The sequence below is a fragment of the Ambystoma mexicanum genome, chromosome 2p, assembly GCF_040938575.1.
Source record: "Ambystoma mexicanum isolate Mex_15411 chromosome 2p, UKY_AmexF1_1, whole genome shotgun sequence".
Taxonomy (NCBI): Eukaryota; Metazoa; Chordata; class Amphibia; order Caudata; family Ambystomatidae; genus Ambystoma; species Ambystoma mexicanum.
Genome location: NC_090923.1, coordinates 1,008,551,302 through 1,008,568,942, shown reverse-complemented (window position 1 = coordinate 1,008,568,942; position 17,641 = coordinate 1,008,551,302). Strand labels below are relative to the sequence as shown.

At 44.6% G+C, this 17,641-nt stretch overlaps 1 protein-coding gene across 6 annotated transcripts in view; it reads left to right on the top strand.

Annotated features, from left to right (window-relative positions):
• Positions 1-17,641, top strand: part of SIPA1 (signal-induced proliferation-associated 1) — a 291,847-nt gene that overhangs the window by 257,167 nt on the left and 17,039 nt on the right. For all 6 annotated transcript variants that reach the window (XM_069644837.1, XM_069644833.1, XM_069644834.1 and 3 more), the window contains exons 12-13: positions 13,692-13,830; positions 14,354-14,452. In XM_069644837.1, the coding sequence (XP_069500938.1) occupies positions 13,692-13,830; positions 14,354-14,452 (238 nt within the window). The remainder of the gene's footprint in view (positions 1-13,691; positions 13,831-14,353; positions 14,453-17,641) is intronic.

Sequence of the window (17,641 nt, the reverse complement as noted above, 5' to 3'; positions counted from 1 at the left end):
CTGTCATTTGACCTTCTTTGTGCTCTGGAGAGGGTGGATTTTCCATATATGGTAAGCCCTTTCCTGGGGAAAGCTCCAGCTTTCGCAAGCAAAGTGGTGGTCTGTGTGTGTGTCCGATGTTGGGGGCTGGGTCTGTCTGTACTCAGTCCACATCCCTGTCAGGCGTCGTTTGCTGGGCAAGTTAAGTGGCCAAAGGCTGTCCTGATTGCTCAGCCCCTGCCATGTTTGAACGGTGCAGATCCTTGCTTGGTGGGCTGGGGGAAACACAAGCCTGGTTCCTGAATGAAAGGACAACTCCTGCAGCCATTCTTCAGATCATCGTTGGAGCTAAGGCCCCTACGAAGGAGAGCAGCCCACTGAAGACCTGAAACTCATTGTTGGAAGATTGACAGCAGCCCTTTACCTGGCCGGCAAAGCCCTGCCTTTATAAAGATCTCAAGAAAACCATGAGCAGTACATTACCCCCTGGACCGGTGGGATCATCCAGTTCCAACCTCTTCTTGAAGATCTAGCCACTGGAAGCACTCGCAACAGTCCCAGCACCATCATGTGGGGTACCTGGATATCCTCCTTGGATGCTTCACTGCAACAGTTGCCATCCTGAGTTGAGCCATGCAACTCTGTAGATCCTCAGCTTATAGAACAAGAGGTATTTCCCTGAAGATGCAGCTTTCCACCACCATTAGTGGCCTTGAGGGACCAGTTTTTGTTGTTCTTACAACAAGGGTTGTCTTCCAATATTTTGGTCAAATGGCCATCGCTGCTTGCCACCTGCATCGCATCCTAGGAGTCCCCTGAAGACCGTGTGTCCTCAGTGTGCACCTGTCCAGAATTGGCTTAATTGGAGCACCGAACTGCAAACTAGCCAGAACCCGACACCTGAAGTGACCTCTGCACCCGCGACCCCTGGGCTTCCACCAACAAAACCAAGGCACAAATCCAGAAGACCCAGCAATGTCAGCAACTCCTACTGTGGTCCCTGAGTGGATCGGCATACACGTGGGTGAGTAAACCTGTCTGTTTTGCCCCCGCGCCCCGTCCCCATAGAGTTTTATTGGTGTAAGGTCCTAACCCTATCTTTTGCTTGCCTAACCTTGTACTGTGGTATTCTGGCCTGGTATCCTGCCCTGGGTCTGCCCTAAAGTGGTTGGATTGGCAGAGGGTATTTTAAAGACTTTTCTCTTGTTTTTATTAAAGTTTGAAACACTTACAACTACTGGTTGGGTAAAGCCAACACTTGTTTAACTTCCAAAAAGAGACTCCTAGCCTCCTGAAAAGACAAAGGGCCTCATTATAAGTTTGGCGGAATAGGTTAACGGGTGCCGCAAATGGATGCGGACCCGTTAAACCCATTCCGCCTGATTGCGAGGTCCCCAACCGGGACCCGCTAAGGACTCCTGGTAAAACCAGGCGTCGTTACCGGGTCCTGCGAGGGGACCAGGGAACTAACAACGGGCCGAACGTAATCGGCCATTGTCAGCTCCCGCGCCCATTCCCATTGAGCCCTATGGGGGCTCAAATGGGAATGGGGAAGGCCGGGGCCCGGGTTCCCTGTAGGAGGAATTACCGGGCCCTCTAAACTTGGAATGGCCCAGTAATTCCTCATTCAGGGAACCCGGACCCGGTTTTGGTGGAATAGCGCCAATAGCGGCATGGCTACCGCCAAAGCCGTAATGAGGCCCAAAGACTTTAATAGGGACCTGTGACTATGAGGGCACTAGGCCCCTTCTTTTCTAGCTAGGGAAGGCTTTTTAAGGGTAGAACCTTTATTCTAAGGTTTTATATGGTATTTGATAACTTCTTTTTTTTTTCTTAACCTATTAATTCTCAAAGTCTTGATTACTTGCCTGGTTCTATTTCTTTATACACTTGCTTACCTTCACTTGCAGCACATTGAAAAGAACAGTAATTCTAACGGACAGAGAGACGACAGCTAAATAAAACTACTCTTTCATGATCGGCCACTGAATAGAGATCAAATTGATCGATATAAGTGACTTCAAGAAGATTCATAGGAAAAGAGATATATATTGCCCACGTGTATTGTAAAATTTCCCTCCGCTAGGTTTCGCCCAACTCTCATTAGATTCCATCTAAACCTGATACCTGCACTGGATAGGGTCATGCGTGAACTTGGAAAAGGATTTGAGACTGTGTTGTTCCTGTAGGGAAACTCGAGTTGAATCTATCAAGCACCTATGAGCGGAATGTTCAGGCGGAGAACAGTGTGCTTGGAATATGTCTCGGATATTATGCAATATGATAGCCTACTGAGGGTTCATGTACTATGGAATAGATTAGTCTCAGCTGAACGACAGTCTCTACAGTTGAAGATAGCTAAAGTAATCATGGAACTGCAAAATTCCTTGTGTCATGAACCTAACAAGAGGAATTAAGAGTAAGGTGGTGGGTCCGGCAAATACGACTTTGAGCTTAAAATAGATGAATGGGTAAGGGTTGTTATGTCGTTTAGGAACTATTAGTGAATATATGCATGAGAACGTGGGAAGATGGGGAAAGGAGGAGTGTAGGAATCAGTGTCACTTTATTGAATTTAATGGTTGTTGTATCCAGAACTATGAATGAATGACTTATTTTTAATATTTTAATATTGATTGTATAAATGATATGTTTTAGCTATTGTGAATGGTTGCAAAGTGCGGAATGGTCACATTTTAGCTCATTAAGATTTTCTAAAGGCGTTTAGGGAAATTAAATGTAAATATGTCACTGTAAGATGGTGTGAATGAAATGAAGGCAGGGGACAATTTTATTTGATTGTATTGTGTCTGTATTTTATTGTATATTGTGGTAATGCAATTTGTTATTTATTGTAAAATAAATCGTGAAAGGTTTGTAATAAACCAAACACGAAATAAAAAAAAATATCTAGCCGTATTTAAGAGTGAAGTGTTATTGTTATTAACTGAGCACACCAAGGTGAATGTGCAAGGATTGGTAGTGAATGTTTAAGCGTGTTACTTACCTGTGTTTTTTTCATTGCTAAGAGTTTGTCTAAGGCCTAAATAAATAACTGTATTTTTATACATTCTGCCTAACTTGTATTATTAAGAGTGCTATGTGTGTGCTGAATGGAACCCTTTACTAGTCACACACCCTCTTAAGTGTAAGCCTTTCGGTTCAGTCACACTATCCAGGCAGCGTTTGGCTAGACATTAGTGTTTGTCGCTATTCATCAGAATAGGGTGGCCTCTCAGAATCTCTCCACAGGGCGGATTCTGAAAATCCATTTTTTAGCAACCAACGAATGGGGATTTGATGCCTGAAACAACAGAGTTAATGTGGCATTGCCTGAGCGGGCATTAGCATTTTCAAACGCACATCTCCCGGGAACACAATCGGGGCTGGCTGAAGATGGGTCTGGGCTTGTGTAGGCCTATTTCAGTTATGTTTGGGGCCCCTTGCCTATTGCTGGGAAACCCAGTCTAAAGCAACTATGGGAAGCGTATATTATAATGGATGGAGGGGGGGGGTAGGGTGAATAGCTGCATGTTACCACGGGACGGGTTTATTGGCCTGTGCACAGAACAATGAAAGGCAGCCAGCACAGATCCGACGCACTAAGTGTACACTGAACAGCTATTAGGCTCTCTTTCTCAGCAAGGTGCTAAAGTAGTCGAAACTGGTGTAAAATGACCACCACAAAGTGATGAGAGCGCTGCTGGATACTGCAAGGCCTGAAGGAGGTGGTGTCTGAGAGCACCAGCAAAGCCAGCCTGAAGTTCGCACAAAGTTAACGTACTGCAGTAAGGAAGCATTTTTCTATGTGATATGATTGCCAACATGGAGGCAGCAGCCTGAGGCCCCACTGATGCTTGAGGGCCGTTTCAACTGAAGACATGGCCCGCATCACGAGGTTGTCGCTGGGCCTCCAGTAGTATGGGCAGCCTACCGTCAACCTCGACTTACTATTTCCGCCACCTGTCATCCCGGGTGCTACCGGGATAGCGCAGGTGGCGGAGGAACTGTAGGTTCATAAGGACTCCATGGGAATGGGAACACTGAATCACCGGCACCTGCTTCCGTGAAAAACCTGCCGGTAGGACCCCGAACTACCAGCAAGTCCAGCGTGCCTGCAGTTCACAACCCCTACTGACAGACTCAAAGTGAGCCAATCCGGAAAGGGTTCCAGTAACGTTGTCGGCACCTTTCTTTCCAGACCGGGTCACTTGTAATGAAGCCCATGGAAAAGCAGTGCAGCAGCTCAGAACATATTCTTCTGTTTTTTTGTGCACCTGTTTGTGGCGATATTTTTGCACATGGATGGTTTTGAAATATGTGTTTGCTCCCCTGTCTTTTTTGCCTTTTTCCATGAAGGGAAGTGCAGGTTTATTTTTCCTTCAAGAAAATGTCCAGCTGTCGCCAAAGCTTTGCTTAGACTTCGATGTAGGAAGGACTGCTCATTTTAAGCGAACAGCCTCTAGTGTTGACATGTGTTGTAAGGAAGAGATATCGTGGAAATTGAATGCTTGCTAACAATGAGACTGCAAGTGCGCCTAACTGCGATCCCCTTTAGTTGTGAAATTGCCTCTAAAAAACTAGCTTTAATGGGTCGGCACTGCCCTCTTGTGGCCTTTCGAGAAGGTGACTTTAGTTTTAAAATCTAATACTCCTATCGATGGATAATTCCCAGAGGGAATTCAGACTAGGAGGTTGTTCTGTGGAGCAGGGCTTTAAGTGCGGCGGGGTCTTTTACAAAAGTCACAATCACACCTTCTTTCGATATGCCCCCTCTTGCGGCCACAGGTTCACAAAAGGAGGCACATTAACACCTCAGTGCCACTGGTCAATGAAGACCAGTTCTAGAGGGTCATTGTTTAAACGTGTGCCTGTACCAGGAGGAGAAGGCCTTTTCAATTGCTTTATTTTTTGAGCAACTCATTGGAGTGTACTTTTTTGAGTTTTGGGAATGCACTGGTCTAGTGAGTGTGGGACCCAGGGGTGGAGTTAGTACCAAAAGAGTTCCTGGAAATAATGTTCATAGTGTCCCCATATTACACATTTTCAGCAAGCCCAACCATTTCCCTATGAGAACATTTGGAAATAAAATAGGTTATCACACAAAAGAGGCCCTGGGTGCAGAGGCCTCCCAGGAAATCTCCAGAGTTCTCTATAGGCCAGTCCACCCCTGGTGGGACCTCAGGTCCTCTGTTATTTTTTATTTTATTTTAATGTGATATATTTTTAACAAATAACTTTACACATAATGAAATACATTTCTGATAAAAAATGCATAAAACAATACATATTTGATTCAAAATTCATACTGTGTTAAACAAAGCAACATAAGATAATTCAATTTAACATAAGAATACATAAAACCATACTCTTCAATAAGAATGCCAGCTAGCTCACTCAGATAATCATAGTGCTGTTAGCAGAGGAAGATATGAATATTAAAAGAAGAAAATCACATATTTCCATTTCCATACGTCTACAGCTCAACATTCCCCTGTTTTAGAAGTAGGCCCCAACCACTGTTGCTATACAAGGTAAAAGGTCATACATATCAACACGCTCGTAGTGGAAATGTCCATGCAGATACTTTTCCATATGCATATTTGTAGACGATGAAGGAACCAGGGAGAGGCAGAGGTAATAAGCTGAAGAGAAGAGAGAAAGTGAGAGGTCAGTAGAAGATGTAGACAGACACAGCCCCATTATGAGTCCGGCGGTGGCCGTGCCGGGAAAAATGGCACGGCTGCCGCCAGAGTCATTTTTTTCCGGCGCCTGGCAATGGGGACTTACCGGGGCATTACAGCCCTGGCAGTCCCGGTAATTCCTCATTGCCAGGCACCGGAAAATATTGCTCCCCATTCCCATTTGAGTTCCTTGGACTCAATGGGAATGGGGTGGTCGGATGCACCGGCAGCATTCATGAATGATGCTGGTGCATCCGTCAAAGTCTGCGAGCGGGTGCCTTTCAGCCCGCCAGGTCTGACTTTTTAGTCGGCCTAAATGCAATTATGTTTTCATTCCAATCCCAGAGATCAATGCGTTTCCCCAAGGAGTACCTCATATTGGCATCGTCATCCCCCCATTTGGGGGTCCAACCTATATCACGAAAAAAGATATTCATGCTCCTACTAAAAGGGGATTTCTCCTGTTGTCTATGTTCTTCTTTGCCCATGCTTTTCAGGAGCGGATTGGAAGGACCATTCAGCACCTTAACATACATTTGTGCCCTCTTTTTTAACACCAAGGATTTCAAGGACAATACCTAGCTCTAGCCTAATTATTGCCATGGGTATACAGTTGGGGAGTCCCAATAACTTCCACCAAAACCTTCCCTCAACCTGTTGAAGCCATTTCAGCTCAATCTCAATCAGGGACTCAAGCCCATATATCACTGCCGGTATCAGAAATTGCAAGTGTGTACACCCCTCTTCTTTTAGAGAATTGAATCATCCATGAAGTCAACTGAACCACCTTCCTGATACGCCCCTCGATACAGGTGGTATAGCCAGAACAGGAGTCAATTTCAACACCTAGCTATTTATAATGCATTGCATATTCAATCTCAATGGTCTGAATAAAAAGACGGGGTCTAGCAATCTCTTTACCAGAAAATAACATCAATAGCGTTTTATCCCTATTGATAATCAGCCCATTGTCATCTTCGTAGGCCCAAAGTGCCTCTGCTGATCGATGTATGCCGCTGAAAGTATGATCCAGCAGCACCAGATCGTCGGCATAGGCCTGGACTGTACAGTGTGTGGTGTCAATTTTAGGGGGGCAATTACCGATCGATACCAGAAAAGCAGGAAGATCTGATGCAAACAAATTATATAACCAGGGCGCTGACACACATTCCTGTTTAACCCCGCAATTCTGAATGGTAGATTGCTTCATAGTTCCCTGTGCATCTAGTCTTAGGCGTACGGTGGTATTCTTGTGCAACAGCTTTAGATAGTACAGAATTCCCGGTCGACAGCCCATACATTCTAGTTTATGCCACAGACGTTTCCTACACACCATATCAAAAGCTGCTTTAAAGTCAATGAATAAAGCATACAGCAGAGGACTGTTGGAACAACGTACTCTAGTGACCAGTGTATCTAATAATGGTAGATTATGGGCTGTAGAATAGTCTGCACGAAATGCACATTGGAATCGGTCTAGAATGCCCTGTTGCTCCACCCAGTCCTGTAATTCATGCAGGATTAGTGAAGCAAAGAGCTTCCCAGAACAGTCGAGCATGGAGAGCAGACGATAATTACAAGGCTCTGTTTTTTAACACTGGAATTAGGATTGCAGTTTGCCATGAAACAGAGATCCTCCTTCCGAAAGCATCTTATCAAATAAAATGTTGAGTAGGCAGGAACAAATAGGAGGATTGTTCTTAAGAACCACATTGGCCAGTCCATTTGGCCCGGGAGCCCTTGAAGATTTAAGGTTCTTAATTTTAATTACTAGATCATCAACTTTTACTATACAAGAAGGACAGCCGGGTTTATGGTCAACCTGAGCAACCTTATAAGGGAGATCAGGGGTGTTACGTTTCATCAAGAATGACACGCATGTTTCCGCACTAATAGGATTAATTAAGGAATGTTCTCTGCTTCCTTTTGCTCTCCTAGAAGGGACCAAATGCTACGAGAATTACCTCAACAGAGTGTGGTTACCATCTGCTGCCATAAAGCATCTTTACCAGAGCGTCTCATTTGAGATAGTGTTTTTTTAACTTTCTTGCTTCCTGAAGATAGGTCGTCTGGGTTACTAATTTAGCTTTCCGGAGATCACACCATAATTTGCGTTTTGCATCCCTAATTGTTTTGTCATAAACAATTCCTGCCTTATGTTCTCTTAATGCCATTCTAGATTTCATTGTAGCATGAAAGCCCGAGAAGGATACAATCCAACTCTCGATGTTATCCAAAGGCATTTCCTGGACTGTCTGGAAATTTAAGGCAGTAAAATGATGAGTAGCTCTCTTGGCATTAAGGATATTTCTCTCGGACCATGTTATCCAATTGGCTGAATGGTTAGTCACCAAGTCTCCTATTGGTTTTACAAAAGTCATAATGGGGGAGCCACTAAGGCTGAGGATAAGAGCTTCATGGTCACTCCAGGTGTTCTGGCTAATGGAGAGATCCTCCACTTTCGAGGCCACTTCACAGCTTAAAAACACAATCAAGGGTGGCAAAAACATTATCCCTTCACCAAGTATAGTTACCTGGAGTATCACTTTTGTGTGACCGTTTAGTATCACAAATTCCCAGCTGTTAAAGAAGTCCAACGAGCTAGAGCCCTCCCGGTCCATATTGCTTTGTTTCATAGTACTTTTGGGTAGCAGAACTGGGTTTGCAGTTATGCCCACCCCCCCGCCAACATGACAGTTAAAGACGCCACCAATTACAATATTGTTGTCAGTTAGGCCGTCTGCCCAGCTGACAAATCTTATAACTCCTCTTTCAGCTGTTCTCTCTGTGATGCCCCGGGCGTATTGTACACATTGACCAAGAGTAGCTTATCCCACTGATCTGTAACTGGAATAATAACTTCAACCGCTAGCATATATTCACCTCGAGTTGAGACAATCTTATTTGACTTCAGAGAATGGATCACCCCTGTGACAAGACCCCATAGGGTCTACACAAGGGGCCCTTCTTACCAAGAGATAGATGGATGGTATAGCCACCTATTGTAACAGGGGAGGTTAACCGTGTTTCCTGCAAAAGGGAAAATGTATGGTTAGTGATGTAGGGTAATGATCCAGTAGATGAAAGAAAATGGGTAAAGCCCCTAGTGTTCCAGGACATGAGAGTCCAATCTCGTTGTTTATGTATAGCTTCCGGTAAAGAATCAGCCAGCCACTTTAGCATGTTCTGTATATCCGACAGCTGGACTTTGTCTTTGGCCGGGAGAAGGGGCGGTGTTGCATTATGATCGCCCGGACCACAAATCTTGATCAGTAATAAAAAATCCATCTGCTCCACGTCTAGTTCAACCTCTGCCATCAGCAATGAATCTCGATGTTTACGGAGCAGTTGTGCCGTGTCTAGGTACTTGCAGTGAATTGCCGAGACATTAGCATTGTTACCTTTCAAAGGTTCGAAGAACTCAAAGTTCTCAGTAAGCAGCACACGTAACTGGAGAATTGAGTGTAGACTAGCCAGAAAAGCTGATCTTGCTAACCACTTATTCCGACACTTTTGGTTTAAATTCTTTATGATGCAAATCTTACTTTCTGTTTTACAGCTGCAAGGTGGAGCTATTCCTATGGGTGTGCCCTTTTGCATGGGATCACTTGATAATGTTCTCTTCCGTAGCCGTAGCCTGTTAGGGGTAGAGTAGTTAGCCAACGGCTGTGCTGAATTCTGTGAGAAGTTAGATTCATGGTTGTCCATGCTAACGTTGGTGATGTCGCCTGATTTATCCGGTATTATCCAGCTTGTTAAACTGCCAATCCCTTTACTTAAAAGTTTTTTGGTGCGAACTGCCTTTTTACGCGCTCTCCTGGATTTCTTCGCTGGAGGGTTGGTGTTCGGGAGTGACGGAGCCACTTCACAGGGAATATTACGAGTGGCCGCACATCTTGCCATATGACGTTGCTTCTTGGAGAAGAAAACTGCAGAAGTGTCGGGATTAGCTTCATACACTGGCTTAGTAGGAGAAACTACAGATGGAATCTGATTAAGAAGAGTCGACAGATTTCCTACAAGTTCTTGTTGCTCGATAGGAGGTGGATTAACTGTGTTTGAGGGCTGGTGGAAATTTTCATGAATTCGGCCACACAGTTTAAGTAAAATCTTCATAGCAAACTGGAGTGATCACATGAATGATTGTAATTCGGCGAAGATCGCTGTGTTACTAAGGGAGGCTTCCATAGAGGTTGATTGCTCAATTTGAATCGTTCCCTCTGAATCTATCGCAAGATTGGGGGATGCCGATAGCCAGGCCGAAGGCATCAAAGGTGCAAAAATCTCCTCAGCATGTTTTACTTGTGCACACACGGTTTCTTGATCACCTTTGGGCAAATGTGGGTTTTCCACTGAAGCGACCATAGACTTTTGTTTTGCATAGATATACAGAGATCGAGTAACGAATTGTTGTCAATGTCGTCAAAGTTGAGAGAGCTCTGTGACGTGCCCCCTTCCTGGAGAGAGCGTCTGGCCGCCACCTACACAGATGGGAGTTTTGTAGCGACTTTCTCAGAATGAAAAAAAGCCGGTATTGTGCCCTTTGGCACTGGTGAAGTCACGTTGTTATTTTTGGCTTTATTGTGCCCTTCAGATAGGGCCTGGGGGGGGGGGGCAACCTCATCCCCTGCCCCCCTTTCTTTAGTTATAGCACAGCTTCTGCGCTTTACTGTGATAAGGCATAGGATGATCGTACGAATGTCAAGTTCTGAAGATTGACGTGCCAGTGGCTATATCCTGTATTCCAGAGGATCAGGCCATGGCGAGGGGTTCCCCTCGTCACACTCCCGGGCGTCTAAGCAAAAACTGCGATAACGTTAGGCTATGACAGAAGAAACTGTCACACTCCCAGTGTTCCACAGAAACACAAACAGGATACTTGGAACAATAGAAAGCGGCATTGTTTACAGAAGCATATGGAGCAGTACCTCACAATAGTAATACCTGGTATGCCAAAGATGCCCGTGCAATTCAGTCCTGGATTCCCGTATTGCGCACTGTCGCCCGGAGCATGGGAACACGAGAACACACGGCGCACACTGCGCGCTCCGCATGTGTTGGGGCTTTTAAGCCCAGCCCACAGCAATTCCAGTGAAACAGGCAACTCCATGTCCAGTAGACAGAATGAGTAGGCAGTCACAGTTAGAGAACACACGGCGGATCACAGCTGCTGGTACATTAATCCCTTATGCGAATTACAGGAACATTAACCCATTATCATTAAATGAATTTCTGACCGCTCTACAGCGCCTTTGCCGCCCTGTATTATTTTTCATGGATTTGAAAGTTTTTAACTGTTTTTTATTTGCTTTTGTTTTATTTTAGATTTGTATATTTTGCTAACTGATTAATCAGTCTTCAAAATATGCACATTCAAAATAATATATATTTTGCACAATCTTTTCGTATAGATTTTTCACTTTTTCCAGGTCGGGTCATATTATATAATAGAATTAAAAAGTAGACTGTGGGGGTCATCTTGACCCTACACATAAATTGCACGGAGGGCACTGCCTACAACTCGTAGTGGAAATGTGCGGCATAAAACAAAGGTGTGTCCTGCCTTTACTCTACGTTTTCCACTACGTGTAAACGTCCCCTGCACTCATCACCTGCTATTACCAGGTGGACATTTCAGGCAGGTCCCATAGGAATCCATCGCATTAATTCCAGCACCAGAATCCAAGCACATAGGAGACAACTCTTAGAAAGGCTGTCACGTTACTTACGCCTCTTAGGCCTTGCCCCTAAATCGGATTGTTTTGTCATGCTGGCGAGACCTGAAGCTTTTGTTTCAAGGAGGAAGAGAGGCGCATGATGGCAATCCTGTTAGTTCAACTATCCAGCTGTATCCTCAGCTGGATAGTTAATTATAATATTAACATTGCATATTCTATCAATGCAATAAGAAATTAAAACGTATTTGATGTGTCTAAGGTTCATTTATTTTTATGGTGATAGAATTTCCATCTTGTTTTTGTAAAGATTTTTAAGAGTAAAATGGAGTGCAACAAAGCAAAAGAGAGATAAATGCAAAACGCGAAAACATGCTTACAAGGACGTACCTTTGCCTGCCCCTTTTTATGATTGCTAATTTGATGCAGTTATTCCCTAATATTCCTCGTGGGTGGAATGGAATTTTTCTGCAGGAAAGAATGACATGCTCTGCAGTTCCACTCACTCTTTATGCAGCTTGCAGGTTCCATCTATTTTAGCTGTGCCTAATCGCGGGCCTTTCCAAGAGCCCGAATCTGATTTGGATCATGAAATCTTTCCTATCACTGGTTGATGCCCGGTCTAAAAGATAGAGAGCCCTGTGAATTGCATTGAACCCCATTCATTATGAAATGGAACCTTTCTGCATAATCCAGTTGGTTTGCGCTTCTAAACTGTCTATGGAATACGCAGAATGCAATTTGCTTATTTTGTAAATGGTCAATAAACCGAAAGGAATCGGCATCGTTTCCATCAAATTGCAAAACATTTTCCTTATTTGTACATTGGGTCGAGTTTGTTTCTATAAATGTTGGTCTTAATATCGATTCGGTCTCGGCCCGAAATGCTATTCTCAATCTTGCTTCCATTGTCCTAGCACTACCCCAGAAGAGAACCATCTCAAGTCTAATCGCCACAATACATGAAGATTGCCTACGTTCCATCAGGTTTCTCCATGACTTGCAAAACGTATCCTCATCTTTGCACCAAAGCTCCCCCCATTCAATAACTGAGCAATGCTCGTAGCTTCTTATACCTCTGCCACTGGGTTTATTGGGTGGGGTGCAACTTGTACCTGACATTTCCTTTTTAAACTCCAGTGGTAGCTACTATTCATTCCTTGATCAAGCTCTTATGTTCCAATTGTTCTAGTCAGAAAATCATAACCCCATCTAATCATTATTAATCTACAAAGTAGCAAAAGCGATTTCATGTTTGCCTTTTAGTGTATGTGTCCGCAAAGTGACTCAGAATCGCACATTCATCTATTATAGACTATCCTTTTCTGAATTCTACCTCTGAACATGACATTTTTTAGGATTCTTCAGCCCAAAAGCTTAGTTTTTCTAATATGATTTTGGTCAGTGCTTTCCACCCATATCCAAAGCTTTTTCTGAGAACCGTGGTGTAGCCTGTCTTCAGCACTGAATCTATTATGGGAAACAGAATTCAGGACAACCAGGACTTGTTTGTCCTTCACACAATGGCCTTGGATACACATAGGCCGGGGGCCCCAGCATGGTTTGGAGATTTAATAGGCCGCTCTACAATGGCCTGATTACAGGATTGTGTATTTCTTTTCACTTGCTTTGCTGGAGCTGGGCCTTTCTTCGGACAAAAATTGAAATATTGGGCCTGATGTACAAAGTGGTTTCAATGGTAAAATCCCATTGGAAAACGCTGTGTGAATCGGGCCCATTGTCTTTTTGAATGCGTTGCTAACCTACAATTTCCTCTACATGTTTCAATCCAGACTACTTCTCGAATTTCAGAGACCTCTTAGTTACTTTCTTTTCTATACTTTCCCCTATTATATGGTGATGAAAATGTTGACATGTTTTTTTAAGCAGAGAGGTATACCATTTTCAACGTGTATGTTTTTCCTGGTGATGATCTCAGTGTTGACATCTTCAGGCACTTCCTGTGCGCAAGCTGAGTGTAAGAACAAGTCGCGCACAATGGCAGCTAATGGACTTAAAGTGTTAAGCTACTCTGTGTTCAGAACTTCTCCCAATGTCTTGGCTCTGTGGAAATATACAGATTCTATTCTCATAGGTGGTGCTAAATAACTAGAAGAGCGGATGTGTGGAGTGTTAGGTTTGGGCAAGCGCCAGCGTGCCCTCGGGTCCCTTTTTAGTGTTCTGGCATTTGTTCTGGTCCTATCAGCAGAAGAGCGTGAAGGAAGGTTGGCTTTAGGACTTAACGTACTACAGTGACTATTGCTAGTTCCTAGTTCCGCTCTTGTCAGCAGACAATGTCAAGGGGTTCAGTCCACCTGTGAGTTGAGTGATGACTGCTTCTCTTCCATTCTAGGACCCCCAGGAGGACATTCCCTGCACTTTCCACTCATCCCCAAACCATCTGGAGGAAACAGTCCACCCTGCTGCTGACTTGAACGATCCAGACAAGTGCCTTCCCCGAACAATCTCTCTGCGCAACTCCATCACCAAAAGTAAGAAGGCCCCTGGAGTCCTTTACCCATGCAACGCTGTCTCTGACATCTTTCCCCTCTGTCTAATCCTCATTCTCCATCCCATCTTAGAGGGCCTTAGGAGACCTACCTTATGCGGGCCTGCTGCTGTCCTTCGCTCCCTCTCCATTTCCAGGCCGTCTGCCTTCATCCCAATACCAGGAGAACCCGGAGAGTCTTCCGCCAGTTTAGTGATGCTTCTGCCTCTCTCTCCCATTCTCACTCCACAGTCAACAAGCTCGCTCTCATGCCACCCATGCTACTCTATCCAGTTCCCCCTTCTCACTGCTTGCTCTGCGCCTCACTCGCCATCTCTGTGTAGGACTTTTTCTCTGCCTGTTTCCTAATCTTGTGCTTTGTTGACCTCCCTCTCCTGTGCCACTCCTGTTCCTTCTGTGGTGTGTGCCCCTTTACCCTCCTCCCCCGCTCCATCCTTTCCCATACCCTCCCCTTCTGTATTATTTGGCTTCCCTCACTGCCTGCTTCTTCTTCTCTCTTTGTGCAGTTCTCTCGGAGGCGCCGGAGCCACTGGAGGAGGAGTGGCAGTGCATCTCAGATCTGGCACTAGCCTGCAATAGCATCCTGGAGGCCATGTCCAAGGAAGGTAAGAGGACAGAGCAACAGTATCCTGGTACCGTTCAAGGGGGCATCTTCTCATCAAATGGTTTAAGTCTTGGTAAAATTCCCCTGCACCCTCAGTCACGACTCTGGCCTGTGGTGGTGTTATTTCCTTCCATGAGGCAGATAGTATAACCTGCCCTGAAGCCACACTAACCACCAGGAAGAACTGCTTAGCTCCATTACCAGTACATATTCGGGCTTGCTTGCAAATAGGTTTGAGCAATATTGCTTGCTCCCTTTTAGGTAACTGACCAAAGAATACCAAATGAAAGGGGGCATCAAGCGAAAGGCTGTCACCGTGACACACACCGTACATGCACCCTAGCACATATGCACTGGAACTAGCCCCAATCAACACCTCCTCTCTTGGGACCTTAAGGCATTCAGAAAAGGCTGAATCCCGTACCCCGCTGTATACGGCAAATGATTTTAAGTCCTATATTTTACAAACATTGGTCTCAGAAGCTTTAACCTTCAGGATTGCCCTATATCACCTTTTCCCTGTAAAATCTTGAATACATTCTCTGCAAATTACTATTCCTAAGCCGCTTATTATCATGAGATAACCTTCATTCCATATTCTGTTCCCACATGCTCCACCCAATAATACCAAGCTATCGTCTCGACTTCTGACTAAAGTCTAGAGGAGGTGCGCTGATCCGTTCCTTCAGAGGGAATAAGCCCAGCTCCAAGCTTCAATAGCGGCTGCCAAGATACTTCTTGGGCGGTCCAACCTTAAGCACCACCATGTCTCTTCTAGTATCTGCAGTGAACATGGAACCGAACTATCCTAAATCTCTGTGCCATGTAAACAAGAGGTCCCTTTTAGCCAAAGAATACAAGCCTGCTTGGCTTTCAAAGGTAAACTCGAGCCGAGCCAGAAACTGCAGAGTACCTTACCTCCTGCCTCCCCAGCATAACACACAAAACCCATGCCAGTCCTCCTTCCTCCTCAAAGCCCCAACAAATATCTTCCTCCCTGCACCCCACAACACAGATCCAAACCTGATGCGCTGCCTTCCCGCCCCATAACAGGAAACCTGGACTTGGCATCCCAATTATGGAAGGTACTGAGAAATGAAAGGTTTTTTCCAGGATCACACACTTGGTGTAACAAGGAATTTGAGACTAGCCTGCACTCAAGACACTTGAGCACAATTTTTCTTATTTCAAGCTGATGCAAAGTCTGTTATTTTAAGGTTGTAAGGCTCTAAAGGAATGCTCTGTTTCATAAAGATGATTTAAAAGTACAAGAACCAACCCGACAAACCTAATAAACCTTATTTTAAGCAAAAACAGAAAGAGTTTAGCTTTATTTTCACCATCCCGAATGAACTCTACACATACCCGAATAAAAAGTAATGTCAGCCCAAACAATCCTCTGTGTTTTGCAACCGCACCTTCAAGACTTAGACATGCAACAACAAGAGTGGTTGTAACGTTCAGCTGCTATGGCCTATTCTATCACACAGATTTGGAGCTTGCACAGATGTTGGAGGGCTTAAACCCTAGGGGTGCTAGCTTCAGACTCTCCATAGGCGCAAGTGTGCGCGACAGGCAGCACCGACATGTCCTGCGTGGTGGAGAACATTTTAAGTGATGTGAGACAGGTGGAAAGCCTCCTGTCTAGACAAGCATCCCCATTCCAAATGGGACAAACCGCTCCATTCTTAAACCAGGTAGTACTTGGAGACCTTAATCGGAATTGCCCATTAGCCGGAGTGAGAGTAAAGGAAATTGTTCTGGCACAGGCTACCTATACAGTCTGGGAAATTGACCCTGGCAGTACCTCTTGCCCTGCGCACAAAAACAGTGTAGTAGATCACGTATTTCACTTTTCTGTTAGGAAACAAACCCGGATATTCCGTCTGTGGTGTGCACTACATAAATGCTCATTGTTTTCTTTGATGCACACACAGTAGTGTATTGATCTGTATGCAAGTGGTGTTTTTTGTGTAGTGCACCCTTAGTAGAATCATTTCTATGGGATCCCAATTGTGGCAGCCAAACAAAATAAGGCAGATATAAGGAGAGTGACTTTCCCAGGACAATGCAAAGGGAGGTCAAGTGAGGAAGCCAGGTTTTCTGGTTGCTCAGGGTGCAATTTTGCAAGGTTTCAGACCACACAGGCTCCCATTGCGTATTTAGTTTTGCACCAACACGCAAATCCAGGCAAGCGATAACTTAAGTACTCTGTGAAAATGGATGATTGCATGCAGTGCTTTTTAACTGTCAAAGCAACTCAAAATAGGCTTTATTTATTTCAGCCATAACAAGATCATAAAGCAGTACAAAAAACAAATACATTGGACCATATAAAAGCATAAAATTAAAACAGCAATCATAAACCCACCCTCAGTAAAAATGTCTATTATACACCGCAGTTCAGATAAAACCCAATTGTATCATTTGAATTCATAACTCACAATCCAAGATAAACCTTGCACTACGCACCATAAATGTTAGAACCCTATCAAAGCCTACAACTGGCAAGTCCAGGAATTCCACCATGGCCTGATATGACTGCATTCTTCTCCAAGGCCGGCCCTATAAAGGAACCGGGAGTCACGCAAAGATCACATAATCATGGTCAGTTGATCTGCAAAGGACTTCTGCACCAGACCTCGCCCTCATTTCAAAAATGCAAAAGCAAGGATAAAGGCAATGCCTATGTGCCTTATCATATAAGGGGAAAGCACAAAGCAAGTGCCTTATACTCAGCACAGCACACTGGACATCTCTCAATCCCATTGGTTACCATTTGCTTGCAAAAGCTCCAAAAGGTAATATGCCTGTCCAAAGTTTAGGATACAAAGTTTTGTCTCGAAAAGGTTTGATGTGATCCAGGTACGTTTCTCAAATTAAAGATGATTTAAGCTGCAGATGGCCCCGAACCAGTCTTTTCACCGATCCTTTGGTGAGGGGTCCATCCCAGCCATGAGTAGCATAAGCCGCCTTAAACTTTGTTTTGGCGGTACTATCAATAGAACCTGGGTTGGCCCATACATTGTGCATATGCAGGGCCTCCAGACAGGACTTTGTATGAGCCAACCAAGGCAGATCAGTACAGCCCCTCATGTCTACAGATCCTTTAGCTGTTCACTGGTGGCAGTGTCACTTTAATTTACGCTGCATATGTAACAGAGGATGAGGTAATGTTTGGCTCAGCTCG